The sequence below is a fragment of the Pieris brassicae genome, chromosome 3 (genome assembly GCF_905147105.1).
Source record: "Pieris brassicae chromosome 3, ilPieBrab1.1, whole genome shotgun sequence".
Taxonomy (NCBI): Eukaryota; Metazoa; Arthropoda; class Insecta; order Lepidoptera; family Pieridae; genus Pieris; species Pieris brassicae.
Genome location: NC_059667.1, coordinates 20593676 through 20621528, shown reverse-complemented (window position 1 = coordinate 20621528; position 27853 = coordinate 20593676). Strand labels below are relative to the sequence as shown.

General features: G+C 32.7%; 5 protein-coding genes and 1 long non-coding RNA gene across 14 annotated transcripts; 2 read left to right on the top strand and 4 right to left on the bottom strand.

The window, feature by feature from the left end:
• Window positions 1-89: 89 nt before the first annotated feature.
• Window positions 90-1333, top strand: LOC123706800. Its single transcript, XR_006753430.1, has 3 exons — window positions 90-156; window positions 626-1087; window positions 1171-1333. It is a non-coding gene; the product is annotated as an uncharacterized LOC123706800 (long non-coding RNA).
• On the bottom strand, window positions 1274-9007 carry LOC123706799 (MATH and LRR domain-containing protein PFE0570w-like). 4 transcript variants are annotated; one of them, XM_045656246.1, is made up of 8 exons: window positions 8871-9007; window positions 8073-8414; window positions 6307-6372; window positions 5250-5393; window positions 4752-4844; window positions 4317-4463; window positions 1896-4241; window positions 1274-1462 (listed from the first exon to the last, which is right to left on the bottom strand). In XM_045656246.1, the coding sequence occupies exons 1-8, from the start codon at window positions 8929-8931 to the stop codon at window positions 1338-1340; spliced, it is 3324 nt and encodes a 1107-aa protein (XP_045512202.1). In that variant the 5' UTR covers window positions 8932-9007; the 3' UTR covers window positions 1274-1337. The 4 variants fall into 4 exon arrangements, with proteins under 4 accessions (XP_045512202.1, XP_045512201.1, XP_045512203.1 ...); XM_045656245.1 differs by lacking the exon at window positions 8073-8414 and adding an exon at window positions 7556-7927 and having other exon boundaries at window positions 8871-8982; XM_045656247.1 differs by lacking the exon at window positions 8073-8414.
• Window positions 9008-11256: 2249 nt separating this feature from the next.
• LOC123707437 (beta-1,3-galactosyltransferase 5-like) lies at window positions 11257-18896 on the bottom strand. Of its 5 annotated transcripts, none has more exons than XM_045657481.1 (6): window positions 18575-18896; window positions 17976-18150; window positions 16596-16764; window positions 14902-15121; window positions 13910-14032; window positions 11257-12229 (listed from the first exon to the last, which is right to left on the bottom strand). In XM_045657481.1, exons 1-6 carry the CDS (start codon window positions 18633-18635, stop codon window positions 11925-11927), a joined length of 1053 nt encoding a protein of 350 aa, XP_045513437.1. In that variant the 5' UTR covers window positions 18636-18896; the 3' UTR covers window positions 11257-11924. The 5 variants fall into 5 exon arrangements, 4 of the variants coding, with proteins under 4 accessions (XP_045513437.1, XP_045513440.1, XP_045513439.1 ...); XM_045657484.1 differs by having other exon boundaries at window positions 12112-12559; XR_006753500.1 differs by lacking the exon at window positions 11257-12229 and adding an exon at window positions 12570-13203 and having other exon boundaries at window positions 13365-14032.
• A 2321-nt stretch (window positions 18897-21217) lies between these two features.
• LOC123707148 (syntaxin-16) lies at window positions 21218-27830 on the bottom strand. Of its 2 annotated transcripts, XM_045656966.1 has the most exons (6): window positions 27540-27825; window positions 27266-27405; window positions 26988-27160; window positions 26512-26843; window positions 21986-22085; window positions 21218-21647 (listed from the first exon to the last, which is right to left on the bottom strand). In XM_045656966.1, exons 1-6 carry the CDS (start codon window positions 27618-27620, stop codon window positions 21544-21546), a joined length of 930 nt encoding a protein of 309 aa, XP_045512922.1. In that variant the 5' UTR covers window positions 27621-27825; the 3' UTR covers window positions 21218-21543. The 2 variants fall into 2 exon arrangements, with proteins under 2 accessions (XP_045512922.1, XP_045512921.1); XM_045656965.1 differs by lacking the exons at window positions 21218-21647; window positions 21986-22085 and having other exon boundaries at window positions 25782-26843; window positions 27540-27830.
• Window positions 22312-23272, bottom strand: LOC123707150 (replication stress response regulator SDE2). The gene has a single exon (XM_045656973.1). The coding sequence runs from the start codon at window positions 23059-23061 to the stop codon at window positions 22360-22362; it is 702 nt and encodes a 233-aa protein (XP_045512929.1). The 5' UTR covers window positions 23062-23272; the 3' UTR covers window positions 22312-22359.
• On the top strand, window positions 24226-25157 carry LOC123707152 (ubiquitin-conjugating enzyme E2 C). Its single transcript, XM_045656978.1, has 2 exons — window positions 24226-24457; window positions 24531-25157. The coding sequence occupies exons 1-2, from the start codon at window positions 24357-24359 to the stop codon at window positions 24958-24960; spliced, it is 531 nt and encodes a 176-aa protein (XP_045512934.1). The 5' UTR covers window positions 24226-24356; the 3' UTR covers window positions 24961-25157.
• Window positions 27831-27853: the final 23 nt, after the last annotated feature.

Below are 27853 nucleotides of genomic sequence, written 5' to 3'. Positions count from 1 at the left end.
CCACATATTTATATATGGACCATAAAGCCGCTTCATTTACTAATATTAAAGTCTATACAATGTACCAACCCTTTAAACGAGTGTAAACACGTTCGAATTACGTTATGCCTATTGTTCCGATGGCCACGTCCGCTCGAGTGCTGCTTGCGATCTCTGGTGAGGAACTAGAATATTCACCCGATTTTTCTCGTAAAACCCTATGCCTAAACTCTACATCTTTTCAACCGTATATTGAGTAACATATGATTTTTTATTTATTTATACAAATTTATTTAAATTATCAGTTGTCGCTATTTCAAAGCTAAACGATTTGAAGCTAAAGTTTTGAGTACAAAGTCACAAACAATGCCTAACCCAGTTACCTATATATAATGTATCAAAAACGGCGCAGTTATGTGTTTTATAAATATGTATGTTGACACTATCAAATTGTACAATACGAAATCTGTATGCGCTAAGTATCCAAAACGTATACGATTTTGACCTACGGGAGTCACGGTTTGCGCCCGCCCTCAACTTTTACCTATAAAATCGAGTAAATTAATGAAACTCAAATTAAACTTCAACCTGTCTGAGTAATAGTAGGTATTATACGTTGGTATTTTACCCTTGTTTATTGTTATAGCTCTACTTGCCGTGTTGTATCACGAAAGCTTGCAAAATGTGATTCCCGATCAGGAAGGAATATGGAGTTGCCGATATTTACAAAATTACACACCAGAACCGTTATTAGTACATGGCAATGACGAAGCGATTAATAACAATTTTTTTCATAAATTAAAAATAATAATAAAGAAATCTAAACAAGACATTAAAGAACTATTGAGAAAGAGAGAAGAGAAGAAAATTTTAAAGAAACAACAATTAGATGAAATATCAAGGATAAATTCTTTGAAATATGAACAAATTATGCAAAAATGGCAAATGAAGTTGAATGTTTTGCCCCGTAAGAAGAGGTCAGCAAATGAATTGCAAAATTTCTTTAATCGTATTAAAAATATAATACCAGGTTATTTGCGCGGAAAAGTAAAACCTGTTGTGGATAAAAAGAAAGGAAATGTGTCTAGAAGCACTAAAAGGCACCATGGTGTGTGTTTTCTGATTCTTATTTTTCTGAAGCTTATTAATTAAAAATAATACATTTTATTTTATAAATTATTAACATTGCAGGGCGCAGGACACGAAAACCCCGTCCAAAACAACACCATACAACCCTCAAGCCGACAACAGTACGCTACAACGTTAAATAGTTGAGGAACTTTTAATAAAAATATATTCATTATAAAATTTATTTAGTAATAAAAAGTACAAAACAATAAATTAGTATCACTTTCTTCTTATTTTGTAAATATAATGTCTTCAGAGTCAACCTGAAAGCCTTTGCCTCCAATTTTAAGTAAGGGTTCCTTCAATGCATTAAGAATAGCACCCTTTGTATTTTCGTTCTTTAATTTTCGTCTCCCTAAAAAAAGTCCCTTTCGATTACTTTCGTAATTTAATAAACAATCTATATTTTCTGTGAAGCATTGAATATAGCAGAAGTGTTAGTGTAATAGTCAACCATAAGAAACTCGAAGTTCATGCTGAGCAGCAGGAAAAACCATCGTCGGCGTAAGTTCAAAGATAAGTACAGAAATAAGAAAGAAAATAAATATTATTGATTGCAAGAATCTTATGTCGTAACAAAGTGGAAAAGGTCATCAGGGAAATTAAAGGTTCAAAAACTGGTGGGTAAGATTGGGAGAAAAATGCTCAAGTGAGAGATAGAGCTATTTTGAGGAGGCCTTTATAAGAGGTCCTTGAATTATATTATAAGTGTGTAACTATAAATGTTTCAAGAAATAAATGAGGCTTAATTATTGTTACTGTTGTTGGTAAAGCATTGTATTACTTACCCATTCGTCTTGTCTGTGGTACATTTCTGACCAATTTACTTTCTACTAAGATTTGATACAGCTCCTTCGCAAGTCTACTATTACCGTTACGTAATGCTACCAAAGCACGTTTTCCAATGTTATAATTGATATCATTCTCGTTGAGCCCGTCTTCTTCTTTCATTTTTAGGTATAGCTGAATACGGTTAAGCATAAGTTGATTCATTATCTGTTCTCTAGTTAACTTTAAATTTCTATTCGTTTGTTGTTTAATGTAATTATTTTGGATATGAGGTGTTCTTTCTGATTTCAATTCTAACAATTGTGGAAGTGGCTTTGCCATCTTATTGTTTGTTTTATTTAAATTTATAAGTACGTTGTTGCTTAAGTTTATATTCGTTGCTGTATTATCTATAAATTCTACAATATCTTTTAAATTTTCAGAAGATATTTGTTCCAAACTACTAAATGAACTTTGTATTTCAGTTAACACATTACTATGCCGTGTTACATCTGCTTGTAAGGTTTTTAATAACATTCTTTTTTTATAAGCGGGTATAACAGATAGCAACGCATAATTTTTATATGTACCACTTCGTTTTTCGATGTTTTCTATCGTCCTCTTTAAATCACTGTAAGATTTGAATTTGTCGATCTGAAATCTACGTGTTTTATTTCTTTTAAAATCCATGTTTTTTAATATACGCTCCCAAACTCTAGCTGATGTTGGTCGCTCTCCCAGGTCACTTCTTCTAGTGAAGGAGTTAGATCTTAACTCTATTTGTAATGCATCTATTAACTTTTCAATATTATCTATGGGCAAACCATCGTCCTTCTTGTTTGGAGACATCTCTAAAGATTCTTTATTTTTATTATTGTCACCAATTAAATGACTTATGCATGGTAAGATGTCTGTAATATTTATTTCCGTTCCATGATTTCCACGTTCATTCTGTAGTTCAGCTAAATCATAAATAATGGATTGTAGATGGGTTTTAAGCCTCTCTTTAGCCGAAGCAAGTTTTACGGGTTCTAGTTCTTTTGATTTTCTTAGTTGCTGAAGACTTTTAGTAGATGTAGGCTGTATGGTAGTTGATGTACTTATAGTCTTTTGAGGTATAATTAGTTTTTCTATATCAACTAAAGATTTACCACTAAGTAACTTCGTAATACTTTCGATTACGTTTCCTTTTATGCCTACTAGATTTTCTTCGAAAACTTCTGGATTAGCAGCTAATTTACTAAGTAAACAGTTTGGATTATTTTTTATATGATTTAAAAAGTCTAAAATAATTTTATCTTTAGCAGAGATTGATAAGCTTCTGAATAGTTGGCCCTTTAACTGTTGTTGATCTTTCAGTTGATTAAGTTTATTTATTTTGTTAATCATTCTTTTAGAGTGCCTGTAAGGCAACAATAGTTTCGTTACCTTTTCTAAAACTTTTCCGAATAAATTAAACTTATTATTATTGTTATCTGATAAATTCTCATCTGAAGATTGCTTCGAGGCTGAATCTACCTTTTCTCTCAAACTGTTCAGTTTTCTCTGTGTGTTTTCGAACTTTTTTATTAAATTTAAAACATCTGTCAACTTTTCTGCTACATCGGAATGATCTGTAGTTTTTAAATCAGTTTTTTTAGGTTTATTGAAATTATTTTCTGTAGACTTGCTTGTTGTGCTTTTGTTGCACTTTTTGTAGACATCAAAAATATTGTTACTTGAATTATTTTCTAAATCATCAGTCTCCAGAGTTTCACATATAGTAATATTACGCACATTTTTATTTTTATTAAGAGAATGAGACAGCTTTTCTAGTGCATTTTTCAGAAACAATTCTTGTCTCGCATTAAGCGGTTCTTTAAACAATTCAAGGAGATCATTTATTTTTTGGTGTTTCAATGAATCAGATTCAAAGGACTCGCTTGAATCTTTATCCATATTCCAAAGTTTATTTAGTAAATTTCCAGCTATGAACGCCATCGCTGTCAGAGTATCGTTTTCTGGAGTAAATGTTATATTGGACATTGGAATAGCATTTTTATCACCAATTATTTCTTTGCCTTTCTTTAATTCGTTTACTACTATCTTTGACAAATTTTGATCTTTTGTAGCTTGTGAATAATTTCCCATTATTTTAAGTATCTGCTCTTTGTTACTTAAATTTGATTTATCATTACTATGAGGAGGTGAATCAATTTTATTTTCAGCGATGTGATGTTCATAGTCTTGGGGTTGATTATATTCAATATGCAATGAGCTTAATTCAGTTTTGTCATAACCGACATTTTTCCTCCTTGTCGATAATGCTTTCCCATTTACTTTCCTTGCCTCAATTGTCCCAGTTTTATTTGAGTTCTTTAATGTATCTGAAAAATAACATAAGTGTTTTACAAACTTTAAGAAAACCTAAAATATTGCTTAAATTTGGGGTTTAAAAATACCTTCGTTTATTTCATCCACTGTGTTATGAAATTTTACTGTCTCATTTTCTAGACTTTTCACAGAAACTGTATCTATGGATCTTTTATATCGCTCGTTTCTATCCATGAATTTTTCAAAAGTTTCTTCGTAAGGAAACTCATCTGGAACTATCAGGAAACATTAAAAATTGATCTCCGCGTAAATTCAATTTAACGTAGCTCACCTGGTGATTGAAAATTATTGAAATGAATACACAAGTGCGTAAGTGCGTAAGTGCAATATTTATTTAAAGAAGTGCATCGGTGCTAATCTTTTACGGCAATTAAATACCCTGAAATAATAATAACAATAGTAACAAAAACATATTTAAATTTGTCGTTTTCAAAATTAGGTCAATGTTATCAGAATTTTAGTAGTAATGAATTTGAAAGGAAAACCCTTCTTCAAATAATTACCTATCAGAGAATCAAATTCAGATTTCGGCGGCGGAGGAGCAAATTGGTGTAATTTTCGTTTTTCCTTCATCTTTCTCTGTCTTTCTTTTACTTCTATAAATTAAACATGGGTAATATTAAGTTCCGTATAATCTTAAATGTTTTGATCAAATGTATTTCTAATATCAAAAACGTTTCTTTTAGCTATAGCTATACTGTACGAGCCAAGGCTGTACATTTTGTTCACTTAAGTTTCAGAAGTTAGATTAGCGCAGCGATTTCATAAATAGTCGGAGTCACGCTTCGAGAGTATGCCCTGAGGCAAGGAATCTCTTTAACATCACATTAATTAAGTATTCGTTTCATAGCTATTAATATGTTATTATTTCGCATTTATTATATTGTTGTATGCACTTGCATTGGTTAATATGGGAGTTAAAATAAAATCTGCTTTCATTTAAAGCACCCCGATCACCCAGGAACCGTAAACATACATTAAAAGATTTATTTGTATCTTACCTGAAAACAATACGTTAATCGTGTCAGTGATGGTATTGGTTTTATCATCATTGTCATCTAGATCATTGCAATCAAAGACCTCCTCACAGGACCATTTTCCTTCAGCAGTACAGCTGCATCTTGTGCAACCACCACACATGTTTTCTAATTGAAATATACAAAATATTACTTTGAAAGAAATATTTTTATATTTATTAAACAACAATACAGTATTTACAATTTTATAAGTACAACAACAGTATAAATATTAAAAATCCCTAAAACATCCCTGCGGCAGTGTATCTTTAACGCTGGCAGCATTTCCTCGCCGTATTTTTTTGATTGATGTATTTAATGTGACAAGCACTTAAAGCCAAATATGACATATACGAAGAGATCATACATATATTAAACAAAACAATTAGTAATAAAGCATATTAAAATTACAAAAACTAAAGAACAATCGATTTTAATGTGTGAGGGGATCCATAATTGCTATCCTAGTTGATAAACTAGGATAGCAATTATATCATATGGATATCTCCAGACCTAGCTCGTTTATCAGAATGCTCAATCTGGATATCGTGAGCTTTGACCAAAACGCGTTCATCGGAAAGGAGGGACAAATGAAATGATAGGATGCCTGGGGTATCGAATGGGTAAATGAAATTTAAATTTTGATAAAAGATTCGGGCAATCTTGCGATATATCTACCAGGCGCCAACTTAAATCTTTAATTAGCGCCCTTTCACTTGATATTCACGGCCCAAGAATAAGGGAACTCCAAAGGGAACAAAATCGAAGTCGGAGAAAAGCCTCTTATATTGAGCCGTTTATTATTTTCAGCCTGCTCTGCAGCCGTACCAGCTTTTGTCCGACGGAGGTGAGACGGGGCTAACGTGTCCACATTAGTAGCATCCCATACCGTCCCGTCCCATCCTCCAAGGGATCAACGATTCAATTATACTTTGAAATAGGAGTATAATTCTGCTACTAACATATGTATGCAATAAAAGTATACGTCATTTGTGCATGCATTTTAAATAAAATTAATAACTACACAAACAAAAAAGCTTACCATCTGAACAGTCCGAGTATTGTGACACAAACGGTACACACTTTTCCTCATCTGCTTTGTCTCCAACTAAAATTATCATGTGTTATAAGAAAACCAAAAGACTTTTACAATATATATAGCCTGTACCTTTCACCTTCAGCGTAGGTTACAAAACATGGTAAGTTTCAGAAGATTTAGTGCTCGTCCTCTTCGGGAATGCTATCAGTCTTTTAAAATGAAACTTATGCAATCGGGCAGTGGGGTTATAATCAGCTTTTTAAGAAATACTGCGCTCTTATTTTAAGTCCTTTATGACATTGATCTTAAAGTGAAACAGATATATTTCTGCTTGTTTCTCTTGATTATAAGAAATATTACACTTCTTTAAAACGATTAAACTAGCATTGACACTATGTCAATGCTCTCAGTTACAAAATTAATCAGGATTAACTTACAGCTATAAACTACATATATCGAAAAAAAAAATATTATTCAAAAAAGCTCTTAAAATATCGTGATGGTGCCAGTGCAGTTGAAAATATACAAAAACGGTGTGATGAAAACGTGCTCATAAATCAAGTGCTATCTGTGACAAAACATCTCCAATCGACGAAAGTGGGAATAAAACCTATTCTGTATCATTACAAAACTTTATTCAATAAAAAAAATAAAAAAGGACACTATACATCTCAGAGGCACAGTTATTTTTCTTATTCAAAATCATAAAGTATACAGAATGCGACAAATTCAATCATTATTGACAATAAAGTCCACATAGTCCCCAAGCGGCCTGCCTCCAAGAATGTTCTCCTTTGGGATCCTTCTTCGCATCTGACGTATTTTGCTTCTTACTTGGGCATGCATACTCCTTCGATGGCCATCCGGATGATTGCAGCACAAAGTATCTCCTCCTGCAACCAATCTTACGTTTAGAAACCAAAAAAACACATTCTAAAAATGGAAACCGTTTTGCAAGATTGGAAACAGGAGTTAATAACACAAAAAAAATAATTACTAATTCACATCATAACTGTTGAAAACTCTTCCGAAACGTTTTCGGTAATCACGCGTGTGAAGTAAGGTATCTTTTATATTATACTTCATATAACGCAATATGTGTTAATTCAGTAAAATGTTATACGCCTGACGTCGACTTATTACAAAAGTTTAAAATCAGTGATAAAAAAAGCAAAACCGAACACGAAAAAACTTAAGTCAATTGGAGATATTCGTAAGTGTTTATGGAAGAACTAGCCCAAGCAAATCCTACCCTTTTCTAGCAAAGAAAACATTGAATCATCCATCGTCCTGCGTAGTCTATAGGTGAGTTGCTGAAAGTAGCCAGGTCTATCTTGTTTAAACAACGTCGCATATCTGTGCCTCATTGCGTTTGGTTCCTTGATGACCCTATAATATTCACAGAACCAAGGGTCTCTATTTATACAGCTCGCGGCTTTAGCATCAACGGAACACACGCAGTAGAAACATATATCGATATTATCGTAGTCCAAAAGTGAATCGATTTCACTTGGGACATCTATGTCCGTGTCGTTGGCGGTCAAACTGTTACTGTAGTATGATGTGGCTCGCAAACATTTGGACTTCGCCTCGTAGGGAATCTCATCTCTATGCCAGATGTAATCTAATATAATACACAGAAAATAACCTTATTTAGAAACGTTGAAATCATTATTATAGATACCTAAGCTAAATTTCTAACATATGCCTCTCTGATTTTTTACAGTAATCCGAGGAACATTTCAACTGCACTGTCCATGACCACAAACCTCGCCTAATCCGATAAGCCAAAGTTCTGTCATGAGCATACGGCAGCCCTTTAGCCATATCTTCTCTTATCAGAGCTAGTCGGAGGCATTCATTTATATTTTTAGCCGGTCTTTGAGAGCAGTACTCGTCTTTCCCTTCAACGGAACACACACAAATCTGGCAGGTCTCATCTTTTACGCCTGTACTCATGTGTGAGCGTCTCATTTCTTCATATTCTTCTTCAGAATAATAGGTTTTGTTTGAGGGTTGCTCTATTTTAATTACTGTTCTACCGGGCATGCATTTTAGATCCCGATGTTTGAATTCGTCTATCTCCGAAGCTTGTTGTTTGTAAGTATCATCTATAAAGCCGTTACAGAATATCTTAAGCTAATAATTTTATTTTAAAGGCGCAAACTGTTGTCTTCTAATTCATTATCTGTGAAACAGTCACAAAATCGCAAATTTCTACAGCGTATTCATAAAACATTATGCAACCTCCTAAAATTCTAGACTGTTTACTACTAAATAATCTACAAAGTTACAGCCTGACGTAGTTTAATAGCAAACTTGTTATTCCGAGTAGGAACTTCATAGTGTGTCCTTTTTTCTTGTCATAATTAAAAATAAATTTATATTATACGATTTTCTAATCATGTCTTTATTATAAACATTTATATACCTACGTATATTACGATTAAATCATTGTTTTCGGATTTGTCTCCACTACGATAACTAAAATAAAACTTTAACAATAAACGCTAAATGAGACTAACTTTGAAAAATATACGTAAGTATATATTATAGGATAAACTTACCGCATTGTGCCAATCCAAGCAAAGCTAGAAAAGCAAAGATCAATAGCACTCTCTTGTCCATGGTTAAACACTATTTTAAGTTAAGAATTGTTCACTTTATATGACTCGCATGTATTGATTTGATGAATTTTTATTTTTTGGACAGGGACGAACTTAAGAAACTCCTGAATTTTGTTGTCATGAAACAAGAGGCAAACAAGCAGGCGGGTCACATAGAATTAACTAACCGCCGCCCTTAATCACCTGCAACAAGTCGCTTATTTCTGGCCTTTAAAGTTGCCCTTCTCTTAAAGGCCCCCAAGTCGTAAAGGTTCGTAATTAACTGTCTCATGCAAGATACACTAAAAAAGCATATTATTGAGTCATCACATTAGACCTCTCTCTTTCTCACCCCATTTTGGTTCGCTTTTCTTACTCAAAGAACCAATTATTTTCTTAGTTCCGAGTTTTGCAGATGAATTAAAATTATTTGTTTGATTGCCCTTATAAACTATGTACTAGTATGTGTGTCTAACATTTTTGTTAAGCCTAAATGCCATTTGACGTAAGTGGATGTATCTGTAGCAATGTCATAATACGGAAGTTTCATGAACCTGTCCCCTTCATTACACCTAAAACATTTATGATTACAGAAAATCTAAAACTGTCACAGTCTATAAAAATGTGTGCGTGTACTACACACGTAAGAAGTGAAACTTCTTTATGACCTTATTTCGAAAAATGATCTACTATATGCAAATAATTAATAATAAATTGGTTAAAGTTAAATTAGATAAAGTTTAACAAAAGGCTTTTAATATCATAGACCTGAATACAAATAATACAATTATTTCATTTTACCTTATTACTACTAAGATTATTACAGAATTTCATTAATTTTAATATAATTATTACTATCATTGTTATCATTATTATATATTTTTGTTATTAATAGCTTCGAATGTCTTCGAATCAACCGTGGTAGGGACAAGAAAAAGATAGCGCGTAACCTAATAATGTAACGGTTTTTTTTTTCAATAAAGAAGTTTCAATACAAAAATCCATTTTATTAATTGAACTAAATTTGTTTTCTAATTTACGTCTGGCCCTCACAAATTCCTATAATAACATTTTATAAAATAATCCGTCCCTGTATCAAATGAATGAAATGCCAATACAATAGTAACTAACTTTAAAATAAGACGGGATCGTTAAATCGTTATCGCTGCACCTGACATTGTAATATCTGTTATTATACACCATGTAATGCCTTACTATGAAAAGGTTTAAAACTTCCGCCTGACCCGTAAGCCTGAGCCTTTGGTTTTGAAAAATAAAGTTAGTATTGAGGCAGTTTGCCAGACAACTCTTAGGAATTTGGTGGTGCGCGAGGTAGTGCCTTGCGTGAGCACGTAAAGCTGACGCATCTCGAGATACTTCGTTTGTGCTGGGCATACTAGACGTCGAGCTAAGAGCTATATATGATGCATTATAAATAATTAATATTATTTATATATCGTTTGCATTTGAGATATTTAATAATCAGATTGATTGCCCGAACCGTCTAACTAGCTAGGAGATAAACGAGCTAGGTCAAGATATCCATAGTCGCTCCTGTCGCGCTTTAAAATCGATGATTGTTAGGTTTTTAGGTTAGGTAATTATTTTGTTTAATATTTGTTATTTTACCAATGTATCAATGTGCCGAGCGTTGGCAAGTTATTATCCATAAAATAAAATAAGTAATATCTAAATGGCCAGTCTCAATAAAGGCGTAAATGAGTTCTGTGACTACCAGAATGTTTAGTTTCCGATTGATGGCGACAACAACAGATGTATTTTAAAATATTGCTATAGGCTATTTATAAAAATACTGACTGGGGATATTTATAACACAATATTATTATTATTATTAATTTGAAAGCTCCGTAGAAAGATTAAAATAACGCTTCGTGAAATTACACAATCTGATTCCTTCATCGCTTTTCAAACAACGCTTATCTACAAGCACGCTGGAGTTTCATCCCGTTTCCGGGTGCCGCACTGCACGATTTGGTTCGTCGTTCCTTATTAAAACAGCAAAGGGGTGGAACTCCTTGTTACCCCTTCCACCTTCCCTACACAGCGTATCAACAAGGCAGTTATAAAAATTAAGGTTAGTTTTTTTTATGATAAATGCCTTGTCCTAAGCGAAATCCAGTTTCGCTAGTTCTATACATCTCTTTACATAGTAGATGCAGTCAATTGTGTTGTTTGAAGTGTCTTTTATTGAGTAGATTTATTAGTACCTACTTATGGGTAACAAATCAGCCAATCAATCCTTTTAAAATACGGTATAATAGAAAGTTATTAAAAACAAAGTCTATAATATAAAAATATTTATTAAAAATCAACTAAAGTATATTATTACAATAACAGTAAGTTAACTAAAGTAGAGTTGTCAACATTGTTGACAGTATGGCACAAAAATACTTTAGACTTATAATATACTTTAAAACTTGTTAATTGTTATTAACAAGTGTCTTTCTTGAGAAAAAAATACAAATAAAAACATACATTCTCTAAACCCTGTAACTTAGAAAATTCGCAATTTATATACATTTGGAAACATAGAAGTATATCCTCTTTGAGCAGCCCATATACTCTATGCTATTTATTGTCTATTAATGTCATTCTGGCCCCCATTCATGTATAAAAATAATTACGACTATGTCAAATTTTTCGATTTATGAAAACTTTAAACACTAGCAACAATATACAAAAACATATATACAACACATATATACAAATCATAAGGTTATCTAACATTTTTTGATCTGTGAAAAACACAAACATAAAAAATATTGAAATTAAATACAATATTATCGTACCTACAACTTTTGTATGAAATACACACATTTTAGCCCCTATTTGTATATAAGAATCACTACATTAAGTAATATTTTTCAATTTGTGAAGACATTAAACATTAGCAAAAATATTGAAATTCTTTACAATAGTGTACGTATGACTTTTGTACGAAAGCTTGTGTGGAGCCATACACAAACAATTTCATACGGGGTCACAAAACGAAACTCAGAATAACCACCATTCGCTATAATTATCGTACGATTTACATACATCGTTTTGGTAATCGCTACCCATTTTTATCACACACGATCCCCATTTAATTATATCACTGGGGATGAGACTGTGCATGGACGCCAGCCCCCAATAAAAACAGTCGATCGGTAACCAAGGTTTATAGGGGCTTAACTTACGATCGTGAGTTAATATAAAACCTAGTGTTTTGTTAGCAACTAAATATGTAAAATAAACATCTTCCAAGTTAATCATTGGCACTGAGTAGGCGGCGTGTAGCATAAGCTTTATATACTTAACTGTAAAAAAATGAATTCGTTAATAATTCGTTTATTAATGCATTGAACATTTTTGTACGCATAAAGGTTTCCTCACAATGTTTGCCTTCATCATATAATGTGAATAACGCATATAACCGACCTCTACGGTTAAGGGGTATTTCGAGAGTTGAGGCATGTTCCTGGTTACCTGTTCATAAATTCTTAATATTTAATACATTTCCTTGAACATTTTTATAGGCATGAAGGTTTCCTCACAATGTTTGCCTTCATCATATAATGTGAATAACGCATATAACCGACCTCTATGGTTAAGGGGTATTTCGAGAGTTGAGGCATGTTCCTGGTTACCTGATCATAAATTCTTAATATTTAATACATTTCCTTGAACATTTTTATAGGCATGAAGGTTTCCTCACAATGTTTGCCTTCATCATATAATGTGAATAACGCATATAACCGACCTCTATGGTTAAGGGGTATTTCGAGAGTTGAGGCATGTTCCTGGTTACCTGTTCATAAATTCTTAATATTTAATACATTTCCTTGAACATTTTTATAGGCATGAAGGTTTCCTCACAATGTTTGCCTTCATCATATAATGTGAATAACGCATATAACCGACCTCTATGGTTAAGGGGTATTTCGAGAGTTGAGGCATGTTCCTGGTTACCTGTTCATAAATTCTTAATATTTAATACATTTCCTTGAACATTTTTATAGGCATAAAGGTTTCCTCACAATGTTTGCCTTCATCATATAATGTGAATAACGCATATAACCGACCTCTATGGTTAAGGGGTATTTCGAGAGTTGAGGCATGTTCCTGGTTACCTGTTCATAAATTCTTAATATTTAATACATTTCCTTGAACATTTTTATAGGCATAAAGGTTTCCTCACAATGTTTGCCTTCATCATATAATGTGAATAACGCATATAACCGACCTCTATGGTTAAGGGGTATTTCGAGAATTGAGGCATGTTCCTGGTTACCTGTTCATAAATTCTTAATATTTAATACATTTCCTTGAACATTTTTATAGGCATAAAGGTTTCCTCACAATGTTTGCCTTCATCATATAATGTGAATAACGCATATAACCGACCTCTACGGTTAAGGGGTATTTCGAGAATTGAGGCATGTTCCTGGTTACCTGATCATAAATTCTTAATTCTTTAAAAAACAACTCTAGTTTCGAGACCGTATTTCTGAATATAATCTTAATCGTTTTTAGGAGTAAGCTAAAGAATGAAATTTATTCATAATCTAAGGCAGGGGTCAGACAGTCAACATATCGTGATCCTTGAGATCTAGTCAATATTTATTGATGTGTAAACACGGCAGAAATAAATATTGAGCGTATTGACATAAATCTATTTTTTTTTATATCTGTCAATATTTAGTTGTTTTGAATAAATGAGATGTTGGATCACTGTTTTTATGTAAAATATTTGTCTTTATGCTTATACCTTAAGATATCATTAACGTAAGTTAAAGTTTGGCCTGCATTATGGAAAACCAGGTCTTACTTTTATCGTCCATTATTACGAAACATTATTACTCCCAAGATGGTCTTCTGACTACTGACGATATTGAAGTCAATATCTGTTGAAAGTGTAGTACGACAAGTTGATTCAATATATCTATCGTGATATTTATTGACTGCCTGACCCCTGATTAAAGTTACCCCCAAATTACCGTTTATTAAATAGCCCGTGCCAGATAAATAATGGGGTACAAAGTCATCCTGAAGCAGCCAGCGCGGGATGTGCCATTTACTATAAGTATCCCTATGAAGATACGTATTTGACTTCCGGTATCCTGGAAAAACAAAAGAATATTAAAAGTTCACTAACAATAGTTTTCTTTGCCACTCGCATATATGTAGTGTTTCTCAAACAAATCTCATACAAATTCTGTTGCGTGAATGTCGAGGCTATTCAACTCCTTGACACCACTGACCTAGTGAGAAGATTGAAAAGGATAAAACCATTTGAACTAGTGAATTAGTGTTAGTGTACTTTAATATTAAGTGCTAAACAGTGAATGAAAAAATGAAAACACAAGAACAGAGTGTCTTCCCATTACTTATTAGTCTTAAGTTAGGCTACATCGTAATGTTCCAGGATGTCGTAGTAAAGACACATGTATATAAAAAAAAACAAATTCTGTTAACGTTAGTTGGTCACGCCTGTCGAAAAGTAATTTTGCCTTTGTGCGTGTATATCTTAGCAGTATGCTTCATAACTGAGTGTCTTGTTGGTGTTGTATATCTTACTCCATGCCCCCAGTTTTCGACAAGCCTTAGTGTACAAAAACATAAGGAGAAATGGAGTTACTATTAACCTATACTAGTATTGATTTGCATGAGTCAGCCGATCTGTTTAGGAGCCGTTTAAGTATTACGTAAGCATACTTAAGGTTCTTTAAATTTCTTATTAGGTGTTTACGTCAACAGTAATTATTTACTTTTTTACACATTGTCTATGATTGAAAACGAAATGTATTTTTGAGTATTCCTACAAAATATTAATACGTTTATGTAGTATTATTTTTGAGAGCTTTGCTTACTTTTGCTGACACGAGGAAGGGGGGGGGGGGTTTGATAAATTGCAGTTATACTTGAACGGCCTTATCGCATATCTGTCTCAATGATCAAGATGCAGTCTTCCAAGACTAGTTGAGCTTACCTATCAGCACATTCTCAGTATTCTTCTCGACTATTTGTCTCAACTTCCATGGATTAACCAGGACATCATCATCAGTCTTGAATAGGAACTTGGATGTGGAGCATCTACTAATGGTCCATTCCAGCATGAGACCCGTTTTTATTGTTAGGTTCTGGTAGTGGTCTTTGAAATTGTATATTATGATGTCACTGTGCAGTTTTGCTTCTAAATAGTTGTCTACCTAAAAAGAGCTTTGCTAAACAATTGTATACCCGTAAAAACGTATATATATCTTAGTCACGTTTTTTTTTAAATGATAGTAGGATTAGCAATTGAGGATTTATAGTAATGTGGAAAAGGATGGTGTACTGTTCCTCCAAACTAAACGGAGGCTCTTCGACCAGTCTAACTGGTGACTGGCCTACCCATTGCGACAATGGCAATTCTTTTTCTGGTATCTCACAGTTGACCTGAAGGATTTGACAGCTCACCTCGTGCTACTTTGACGAGCATAGTTCGGCTGGAGTGGACTTTTACAGCGTAAGGGCGTCTTCTGCGAGACTTGGACATAGGTGATCAATCCCGAGGGACGGAAGGCTCACTGGAGTAAGCGAAGTGTGAAGCAAAGGTTTTTACCCTAATGTGTCTAAGCCCCAGTGGCTATTGTCAAGAATATATCTAGCGGACAAAATAACTAGGTTAGTGCGTTTCAGGGTATGACGTCACCGCAATGATTTGTAAGCGCAGATTTAGACAGACATCACGCTGTTGCTTTATACCAAACTAGCAGACCAAAAAGACGTCCTGTTGGCGCGTCTTAAATAAAATAAAAAACATATAATTTTACTTTACATGCACCAAAAATTTCGTCAAAATCAGTCCAGCCAGAAGTGAAAACCGTTACTTCCTGCCCTGGCGATTGACCACCCCGCGACGGTCTAAGCCGAGGCTCGTGTCTCACAGGAGACGCTCTTACGCTAGCCGCGAGATAAAACGCCACTCTGGCCGAGCTACGCTAGCCAAAACAGCCCGAACTGAGCTGTAAAGGCCCTTAAGGCCAACAGCGAGATTCCATTAAAAAACAAACAGTGAAAGAATTCCTATGCTTAACTCGAATAGGTATAAATTAAACAATTAAAAAGAATCCGACTTATAACCAAGTCAAAGAATATTTTCATATACATTTGTCGGGCTGCATAACACGACATTTCTAAAATTTTATATTCTTCATTTACAGTATTCTGTTCTGTAAAATAAGTTCTGAAATTCGACCTTAAGTTGAGTGTAAAAAGAACACTGATGGACACACGCATACTTCATGTCGCACGCATAATGTCTATCATATGGATTCCAAACGTGGATTTTTAATAAGCTATCAATGTTGGACTATGCCAAAGGGCTTAAGTAAAAAACGTGTGATGACAGATGGATCAAGGAGACTCTTAGAGACCCTTAGCTGGAATGGGACAGTGGTAAAAAAAGAGAGAACGCCCACCAGAAACCCGGGAAAATTAAATAAAATAGATAGCGGGGAAATATAGGAAAATACTGAAAATAGTAGCGAAGATGGAAGATCACAAACGGAAGAATTTAGAAATAGGAGTAATAAATAAATACAATTACATAAACTCAATGAAATCCTTAGTATAGTAGTCTAATATAGGCTTTTTATTTTATTTATATGTGTAATAAAATTGAAAACAAAGTGGCCTTACCATTAAATCATCCTCAGTATATCCATCAAGACCCATCACAAAGAGCGTCACTAAATGTTTGCCCCAAGTGCTTCTAATTGCGTCCCGTGCTTCAAATCGACCTGGTGATGACGTTACTAAAACTAAAATGTCTCCACACGGGGCTTTGGATGGTTCGATTAGCACCGGACTGCAATTTTAAAACATACTTGTCTAAGTAATATAACTGATGAAGTCAGTGTCATTATTTCTAATATTTGTTTTTTTATGAAAAGAAATTTTGCCTCCAGCGAACGGGCAGGCTCTTCTGATGCACGGATCATAGTGGTGCACGGCAAAAACTGCCTTAAATAACGTTTAGTTGTGTAACAGATTAACGATAACAATACTGAAAAAGTGTGTACTATGTAACTCAGCAACGAAAATATTTCTACTAATTAAAAAAAAACCTCAATTAGTACTTCAAAATTCAAAATCATTTATTCATATCGGTAACACAATGTACACTTATGAACGTCAAAAACAGATGACTGTTAAAACAAAACAAACTGAAAAACTGATCTAAGGATGCACAAAAAGGCCTTAAACAATTATATAATACCTATGAGGTGGGCCGAAAAGTTCGTTAGCATACTTTGACGTAGAAAAAATATATTTGATTATTCAATATAGGTAGTTATCTTCGAGAGCGATACGATTATACCAGTCATACAATGTTTGATACAAATTTTATCGTACGATTTGATCTTAAGCCTTGTAATATATACGTCTTTGTTTACGTATCTTTAGATATATGAGTCGCTATAATTATTTATCGCAGCAACAAATGGTAACAAAAGCAATAAAAAAATAGCAATTGCAGTATTGTGTAAGCCAAGCGAAAACTTGGGACAGGATTCCTTTTTTGTATTAGTTACACATACGAACTCAAATGCTCGATAATTAGGAATATACAGAAACCTGGTCTGCTATAAAATAATCCGTTTCACAGATACCCATGGCCATTTGGAGTGACCTTTTTTTGGTATCAAGGTACCGTCCCTTCGCTATCGCGGTAACAAGTATCCAACTACGTTGATGACTTCGGGGCAGGGAAGTGACGTAAATAACATTGTTTCATTCATAACAACTGAATGTTTAATGTTTATAAGAACTTGTAAATTACTGTTCGCCGGTGTGTCAATCAAGAGGACCTACGTACGAAAAATTTACTATTGAATAATATTGTCGCCTGTTTAAACTACGTACCTACAAATATTTGTAACGTCGACTTATAAAGCCTACATCTGTCTGAAGTTTGAATTATTACGAAATGAAGTGTGTTGAAACCAACCTTGTGTTTGTAACTATTTATTAGGCGTCGAAAAATATGTATAAAACTAACCGCTACAGTATACTTACATATTATCGATATATTCCTTCAAATTTCTATTCCTTTGTAAATGGTACAAGTCTTCTTCGGCAACGGTAGTCAGTATCACGCTGGAGACTGTGTCGATCATCAGCCAGCACCACATAAGTGGCACGCATATAACAAATAAAAGAAACAACGCATACGGGCTGTTTCGTCTTGGTACTAAAAATTTGAACTTAATGTTGTATTTATTTTATTAATACTGTTAGAATATAAGTAAAGCTAGTACTCATTACGCCTTCTATTTAAAAAAGTAGGTACTTTTTACCGAAAATCGAGGTAAAATCACGTGTACTTACAAACAATATTAGGTAAACTTACTTTTAGGTTTAATCTTTATAACACAAACTAGACACAAAAATTCACATAGAGTAGTACTTTCTTGATTTTTCGGCAGTACTTGTGTTAAAAATAATGATTACAACCGTTGAAGCCATCGCCAATTTATTTAATTTATAAGTTTTATATAATATTTAGGTATTGGACAGGTCGTATATATTGTTTTAAGGATTTATATTTGAGCAGGAAAAAGGCTTATTACAAAGGTTGGCTTCATATATCGATAATATATATTATAAAAGCTTACCCAATCGGCTAATCCAGTTGAATCGCCTCATTTTTAGTTTAAAACACATTTCAGATAACATTTCACACAACGTAACACCCTTTCTCGCTAAACACCATCACGATTAAGCAATGACCAGTGACCACTCAAAATAACGTTATCTGCATAATATCGATAATAGTCACTTCAAAACTTATCAGTTATATCAACGGGAGATAGCGAGCTCGAAAAGCCGGTTCTTAACAGTTTCTGTTGTGCTAGGAATATGATGTTAGGTCAATACAAAATGACACCTTTTGTCAGTAATTTCATTTAAAAACATATAGTTTTAAAAAGGTTACGTTAAATATCAATTAAAATTCTAATTTTTGTCGTTAAAATCGTGCACTTCTATGACGATGTGAGCTAAGATAATAATTACTTAATATCCGATTAACTGTCAATAACTAACTTAACTAATTATGACCGTTAATTTTCTTAAGTCTATTATAACAATTTTCTGAGAAATTTGTATATCTAATCGTTTAAAGAGTACCATTGTTTATTATCATTTTAAAATCAAACTGAATTCTTAAACGTCAAGTAAATATGTAAATTGTAAATGTAAATAAATTGTACAAAATCTAGTATGTGATTTGTTTATGGTGAAGTAGATAGTAAAACTCTGTGTCAATCACTTCCTTGTTATTACTGTCAATTGTCAAATAATGTCGAGTTGTGTTTTGCTATTAGTGGAACTTCAAATAATCAAGAAAAAAGAAATATTTAAAAACCATCATTTTGTATTCTAATCTTATAAGCAACTAAAAGAATTAGATTATTATTCATTTTGTTAACTACTTTTTGTTTTTAGACTTTTATAGTTTAATTAAACACAGACTAATAGTAACATAATATATATATTTTTAACTGTCAGTGTCCTTTACATTTTAGTAGGGTGTAAGAATTAATTTGAGCGAAATGCTGAATTTAGGACAATTTTTTAAGCATCAGCATTAAAAAGAGCCTATACCAAAGTTCATTTTATTTACGTAATAAGATACATCTCAACTGAGGCTTGTTTTGGTTTTCCAAATCAAATATTTCTCCCCGGAGATTCCTATTTTAGACCTAAGCCCTCGAGTCCCGTAGAATGCTTCTATCAATTGTCGCTTTGTATATAATGTAATAATCGCTTGTATCCCATGTATTAGGTTCGTTTCATACTGGTATAGTCCTAAAAAACTAAATAGTCTTCTTTGCAAATCTGAATTCGAAAAGTTATTAGGTCACATTTCAATAACAGACCGCGAATGGTTGGTGGCTGTGGGGACTAGAGCAGCCGGTTAATGGCTTTATGCTTATCCTTCGCCAAACACTGACACCCTTTTGGACCCTGAATCACTTCGCATTGCCGTCAGTCTCCGCTTAGGAGTCCATATGTACTCCCCATAAGTATCCCTGTGGCTTTCAAGCCTTGGACACCATGGCCTACGTTGAAAAAGAGTGCAGGTCGTTTTTCCCGCCACGACATGCTAAATGATATTATACGCCGCTCTCTTGCTTCCGTCAATGTTCCAGCAATTTTGGAGCCAACCGGCATCGCAAGAGACGATGGCAAAGGGCCGGATGGGATGCTTTGATACCTTGGAAAATGGGACGGGCTTTAATATGAAATGCACACGTTTGCCGCGTCTAACCCCCTTTGGACAAGCAATGAATCTGGGGCAGCCGCAGATCAGCAGAAAATAATAAATGGTACAAATATAAGTGTCTTTCCTTCGATTTTGTTCCCTTTGGAGTAGAGATTCTAGGGCCGTGGGGTTCAAGTGCACAGACGCTTATTAAATATTTAAGCCGGTGCTTTTCAAAAATTTTAGGCTTTTTTAGAAAATCCTTCCGGCCTTCGACTATTTAGAAAACAAACAAACATACATAAAAAGCCTAAAAACATATTGATCTTGAGCATTTTACATTTTAAAAACATGCTTCCAGCATCATGCTTCAGGAAGTACCAATGTAAAGTTTCAAATTCTCAGAGTTATAGATTTTGCTTTAATTTAGTGTTGCTTTTTTGCATTATTACTTGTTGTGGTTAGTGGTTCGAATCGTAAAGGACCAATCCCTTTCTGAGTGACTTCATCCCTTGGCGTTGTGTAGACAAGGTCTCTTTGCTTGTCGAGAGAGAGAGAGAATGTTAAGAGTTGTTCGGATTAAGACTGGAATTTCGTATTCTATTCTTTATCACACAACTATGTAGATCAAGCTGTCTACTGAAGTACTTCCGAACCAATTCAACTTTGGTTCCTTCAAGAAAAGAGCATACCATTTCTTATGAGGTCGGCAGCGCACTTGCGAGCCCTGGCCTCGAGTCGCCATAGGCCGTAGTATCACCTAACATCAGGTGAGATCCCTGCCTATTTGCTATTTATTCTATAGAATAAATCTTTATTTCTGTGTTAACTATTGTTTTTCAAAACATGTCTGTTAAGCTCCTGGCAATACTCTAATATGTATAAACTCATTACATTCAAATAAGAATTATTTTACTAGACTTAAATAATATAAGCAGTGCAATAATATAAGTTAATGTTAATTAAAACATTTCTCTTTCATTCAGATCTATAATTATACAAAGTTAAATTTAAATAAATAATAAATATACATTAAAACAAAACATTCTTAAAAATGGGTTTATTTTTTATTTGGGATTTTTACATCCATAATGAATACAACTAATGTTGTAAAATCCGAACCTTCACATTGCTGAATATCTTTGGTAACAATGTATATTATGGAGACATATTTTAAAATTTAAATCACACAGACACATTGAATATTTTTTTAAAGAAATTGCCAGAATATTTCTTAAAAGTCAACCTATATATTATACTTTACAGACTGAATAGAGTAGGTAAGTAGGTTGAGGTACAATTAAAATGTTTTCTTTTTCATTTTAGTTTAAAGCTAAAGACTGGTTAATATTCACAAAGCCTTGATGTTTTTTGAAATTATTTATCATCTGATGGCTGTTTCACCCAGAATCCCCAAGGAGCATTGCCATCATGCTTTGTAGGTCCTCTGTACACCTTGATTTGAACTCTGGGCACTTCCCCTGGAATTAATTATAAGAATTATAAATTTTCTGTAAAAAAAAATAGGTACCAGAAGTTCCATATATAAAACTACAAAAATTGTTGATATCAAACTATTTTAATTAAGGGAGATAAAAATAGACTCTCAATATCACTCTAAAACGAAATTAAATTGATCTGTATCAATCACAAAATATTATTATACTGTATTGACTTACAGTAAGATTCTGTCTTACTAAGGATTAAGTCTTCACTCTGAATTTAGACTTAGACTATTATCATACACTTTAAGTTGTACAAATTGTTGTTGTTTTACTAAAAGACAAGATTCTGAGTTTGAGATAGATTAAACATTAACCTCTTCTATCCACTTCCTGGCCTTCATCATCATCAAATTCATTTGGTCGGGCAGCAACTAATACAATCAGCAAAACCATTATTACTAAAATGGAGACTTTCTGCAATATAGTTATTAATAAGAAAATTTTGTCAGATTTTAATTTTTGATCATTAATTTTTCCATACAAAATAGAATCATAGTATCAAATAATTAATATAACACAATCTTAATTTTTTAATCATTCCTATATATAGCCTTTTTTTAACTCTTTTTGTAATTTCAATTGTATCAAGATAAATAAATAACAGAGATCATGCTGATTTTATATTATAAAATACAATTACTTAGTCAAAATATTTATACAATATTCTATTAGAAAAATATTCTAATATTTAAGTTTTTAACTCAGATTTATTACTAGAGTCTGACATGGCTCCAGCTTCAATTTTATCATTGGGTGACTCATTATCACTTTCACTTGATGATGAGCAATCTGATAACTCTGCATCAATCCACAACTTAGCTTTCTTCTTCTTCTGAAGTACTTCATCGGATTTACGTTTTCTTTCACCTGAGGTTCCTGCTACCTGCCACCCTGCATCTACAGCTGAACTCACGCGTTCAGGTAACTCTTGGCGCTCTTTCTCATAACTGGGATTCAAACTAACCTCAATCTTAGGCTCAGCAAGCAGTTTCTCTAGCTTTTTCTGTTTTCTTTCAATAGCCTCTCGTTCTCTTTCTTCTTGACCTTCTAGCCACTTTCTTAGACGCTTTTCTTCGTTGATATCACGTAGTCGACGACCGGAAAGATCTCGGCAAGCTTCACGATTTGTTGTTTTTTCGATTTGAGCGCCAATCGCTCTCAACATGGAACCAAATCCGCCTTTTCCTCCGATTAACCGTGTACACATTCTAACAATGTTAGATTCGTGGAGAACCACACCAGGATCGGCTAACTTTCCATTTATCGTTACGTACATATGGTTATACGGAATTCCATATTGTTTAAAAATTGTTTGTTTTAAATCATGAATATTATTGCAAGGTGTTAGAAGTGTAATTATCTTGTTTTCGAAATAAATTTTAGCACTCATGTTTGAGACCGTGAAAAAATAAATAACTGGTTAATCTTCTGAAACTTGATTTCACTTTACAATAGTTTTCATTTTCGAGTTTTCACATAAAATATGAACTAAAGAGAATAACAATAATTAATGGCATATGAGTAGTTTACTTTTTAAGAAATTAAATCCCACTCCACACACACAGACTTGACGGATATAGAATGAACCCTAGAACCCGAGGCTTATAAAGTCAAAACTATTGCCATAATATAAAAAAAAGAATGAGGCTTAATCTATATTAATATTATATACCATAGACAAAAACGGATATTGACCGGCATATATGATATTTTTACTTAATGGCTGCTGTACGCATTCGTCAAAAGCACTTTACCAAATACCTCGATTTTTAAATGATTCTGCGTAGTAAATTTACCATGTATACATCGGTTAAACTGATAAAATGTATAACTGCAACACTGTTTAGCAAGACCCTTTAAATAGGGGCCAAAACAACGGTACGCCGTCGTTAACCAGTGATTTGAAGTTTAACTATTTCGTAAGAAACAAAAACAAATACTAATTAAATAATTGTATTTTAACAGTAAAAATACTCACTTTGAACAACATAATGATAATTATAGATGTTAATTTCAATTTAATAAATATAATATTATAAAGCAACACGGCGGTTAACAATCTTTAGCACTTATACTTTTAATGTAAGGCAAGAAACATCCCACAAAATTCTGGTAACACGCTTTTATAGAAGAGCAAAAGTAATCGATTTGCGGTCAGTTAATTTCATGGATAATTGAGCATTGAATTCAGAAAAAGTGAAAGTGAGAAATAATATTTTTTTGGAGCATCCGGTTCGCTAACCGTAAAAAAAACCTGGTCCCGATATAAATAAAATAGTTATTATGAATTTAAAGGATAAATAAATAGAATCACTGAAATTTTATAATTTTTTTTTAAATATTACAATGCTAACTTTCTCCTAGACTTTAAAAGTTAAAGCCGCTATTTATAAATATTTTTCTATCTAATAAAGAGTATTTATGTATTATCAAAAATATATTATATACGAAGTACGTAGAAAACATCTACATATTATGACGATTTTGTAACACATGGACTAAGGATGCATTAATTGATTTTTGCATTGTTGTTGTTGTCTATGGTTTCAATAAACCGCCATTATTTTCGTTGCACGACTGTCAAAAAGTGGTGTCCAATAAAATTGGAGCTTTTTAAAATTATACAGGAAGTTGTCTCCTTGTAACAGCCGATTAGTGTTAAAGAATTTTGATTAAGATCGTATTATGGCTCAAAATATTAATCCACATTATGCATCGTCATCTAATCCTTCCAAACAAAACGAGGACACGATAAAATTGAAGGACAATCATGCTGTAAGCAAACGGTAAGTTTTGTTTAATTACGAAGAACTAAAGTCCTTTTCATCGATTATTCATACAATGCCCTTTTTTCCGTAGATTGCAAAAGGAACTCATGGAGTTGATGAGGTGTGCTGACAAAGGAATATCTGCATTTCCCGAAAGTGAAAACTTGTTTAAATGGATTGGCACAATTAACGGACCTTTAGATACCGTTTACGCCGGTCACAAGTATAAATTGGCCCTCGAATTTCCCAATTCATACCCGTACGCCCCGCCGTTAGTTAAATTTATCACGCCTTGCTTCCACCCTAATGTTGACACTTGTGGATTAATATGTTTAGATATTTTAAAGGACAAATGGACAGCTTTGTATGACGTTCGCACGGTTTTACTCTCAATACAAAGTTTGCTAGCAGAACCAAACACTCAGAGTCCATTGAACCAGCAGGCATCGTGTTTATGGGCAAATCAGGGAGAATATAAGAAATATTTAGATGAATTTTACAACAAACATAAAGACTTATAGTTTTTCCAATTTCATTATAGTTTGAGTGGTGCATGTACGCTTGCAAGGGAGAAACCAATTTCAGACCTGAGTGTGAGGCAAAATTATGTTAAAATTTAATTTATTTGTTATTTTATTTCAAACACCTATCTCAGGATTGAAACAGAATAATGTATATTGTAAATCACTGGCAATTATAATTCTTTAGTGCAATTTTAGATGATGTTTTTATTATATATAATAATATCCCTTTCTCTACTTTAATTTTAGGACTTTTTTACTTAGAGAGATATTTACATAACGGCAAGCAATGTTACAGTTAAAATGATAGTAGAGATTGCCTTTCACCTATGCTGCTCATAATCAATTTAAATATTAAAACCAAATTGTATAATTTAGAAATTAAAACATTTCACTAATTAAGCCAAAATTGGCTTAAGTAATAATTTTACACTAAGCTTTGCATAGTTTATTATACAAAGACTATTTTATGTAATTAATAATATATCTTTTATAACAAAAATATTTCTAATAATCAGTATAATTTATTGATATCATAAAACTGGAATGATTTTTATAATTATGTAAAATATTTAAATCATAAGTGGGTGATTTACTACATATTAGCTATATATATATTAGCTATTTCCTGTAATTCCAATGATATCAATATATTTCATAGTATCATAGATGGCAAATACTTTTTATAAAATGATGTAATCCAGCAAGGTTTTGACAAAACATTTTAGTAGATATAATTTTCAAACAGCAAATAATATTAATCTTCCTGTTTTAGAAAGTATTGATTTTTATTTACACTTACTATAATATATAAATATACTGATATACAGCCTTACTTTATTATAAATAAGACTAGATTTTATTACAAATTTACACTTTGAAGGTTGTAATAATTGTACACAAACACAATTACATTTACTTTATCTGAAATATTTAAAAAAAAGTTTATTCAAGTGTGAATGAATGGACATTATATTTATTTTTACAACATAATTATTTTTTTTCAAAATCAAATTTGTTAATTATTTCATTTCATTTTGTCAGTAAAAATATAGGAACTAACTATGAAGGCAAGCAAAACTAGCTTGTTATTACTATGAAGTACACATTCTTATTTTACTATAACACTACTTTTAGTTTATCATACTATTTTACTCTTTATTAACAACAATATTTTTTATATAAATACATATATGTAATTATTATAATAAGCATTGATTGCTTAAGGAGGAAATTCAAAACTTAAGCAATTATTACAAATAACTATCCATTTAATTTATTATAAATAAAATGTTAACTTTTAACTATAATTAATAATATAGTCATTATAATAGTTGTAACAGCCAATATTAATAAACAATGTATCTTTCTATTCTTACGTTGATATCGTTCTGCTTTTTGCAATTGTTTAAAGCCCTCATGTACTTGTACTTGGGTTTGCTCAATATTATAATCTATTCGATCTAATATTGTACCCTGTTCATGTACCATATGAGCTAAATCTTTGAAAATATCATTTAAATCAACTATAGAGCGGACAATTTTATTTACCTCTTGTTCCCTTTCTGCAATAATTGCAGTGTTTTCTTCTTCCATGAGTAGCAATTGCTTTTGCTGGGTCTCATCTTCATAACTTGAAGTACTTGGTAGAGAAAATAGTAAGTCTGTTTGATTGTTTGTAAGGCCTGGTTCTAAGTCATTATCATTTAAGCTAAGTTCTTCAAAGTTTGGTAAATCAAAGTAGGCCTTTGATCGTTCTTCTCTTGATGTTAGAGATTTGAGATAGTTTGATTGTGCTGTTCTGAATATTATACTTAAATCCTGTAAAGCTGTCACTAAAGCTAAGACCACATTATTTGCAAGTTTTTGTTCCGATTTGTTTCCTGAAAGATACCAGTTTCATCAGTGATGGTCACTCAACTTTTTTAGTCAGGGTGAATGGATTGTATTTCAAGTACCATTTCTAAGTTGTATAGAAACATAATAGCTTTAGAGTAAAAGCAGATTAAGTCCAGTTTAAAACTTACCATGACGAACCTGTGATTTGATATTTGTGATTCTTGCATGAGCTTGTGTAAAGTGTTTGCCTATATCAGCAGCAAGTCTTTCAATGTGCTGCTGCTCTCCACTGTCATCTAACGCCGGTCGTCGTATCTGGCGATCATGCCGACTTTGAAGCTCAGATATTTTTGTTTTTAACCTGAAAAATTACAGTAAAGAGTTTAAGTTTTAGTGAAAACTTTTTTGGAGAGTAAACAACAAAAGAGAAATCGGAACAATTCCTACACAAGAACCATATACCAACCTTGATATAATATAATGTGCTTCCTCTAAGGAATCAGTCCAGATTGGCGGATTTACTTCTATTCTCATATCTAGCCCGGCTTCTACATCATCTGAGGTTGCTTTCATCAGCATAGCTCCTTCATGATCATTATCATATCCCTACAAGTCAATTATAAAAGTAACTGCTTTGGAGATAAAGAACTATATATAACAATGTAAGATAAATTTATAAATGTTATTATTTATAAATGTTATTATTTTTAAATGTTATCGTAAATTATTAATTTTATTACCGATTCTGAAAAGAGATTTCGGCTGTGAATGGCATTATTTCGCATTAATACAAACACCTCAGTTAAACTTCTAGACACCATTTTTGTAGTATATTTTGTACTGTAACAAAAGATCTACTAAAATATGCTATCGCATTATTTTCCGGCTTTTTAATTTTCTGTCAAATGTAATTTAAAATGGAATTAACAATAATACAACAAATAAATGACTATGAGATAGATAGGGCATAAGTATATTTTTCCAATATTCGTCTAAAGTCAAGTTTCAAAACTAAACTAGTATCGGTAAAGTCGCAGAGAACTGACAACTCGCA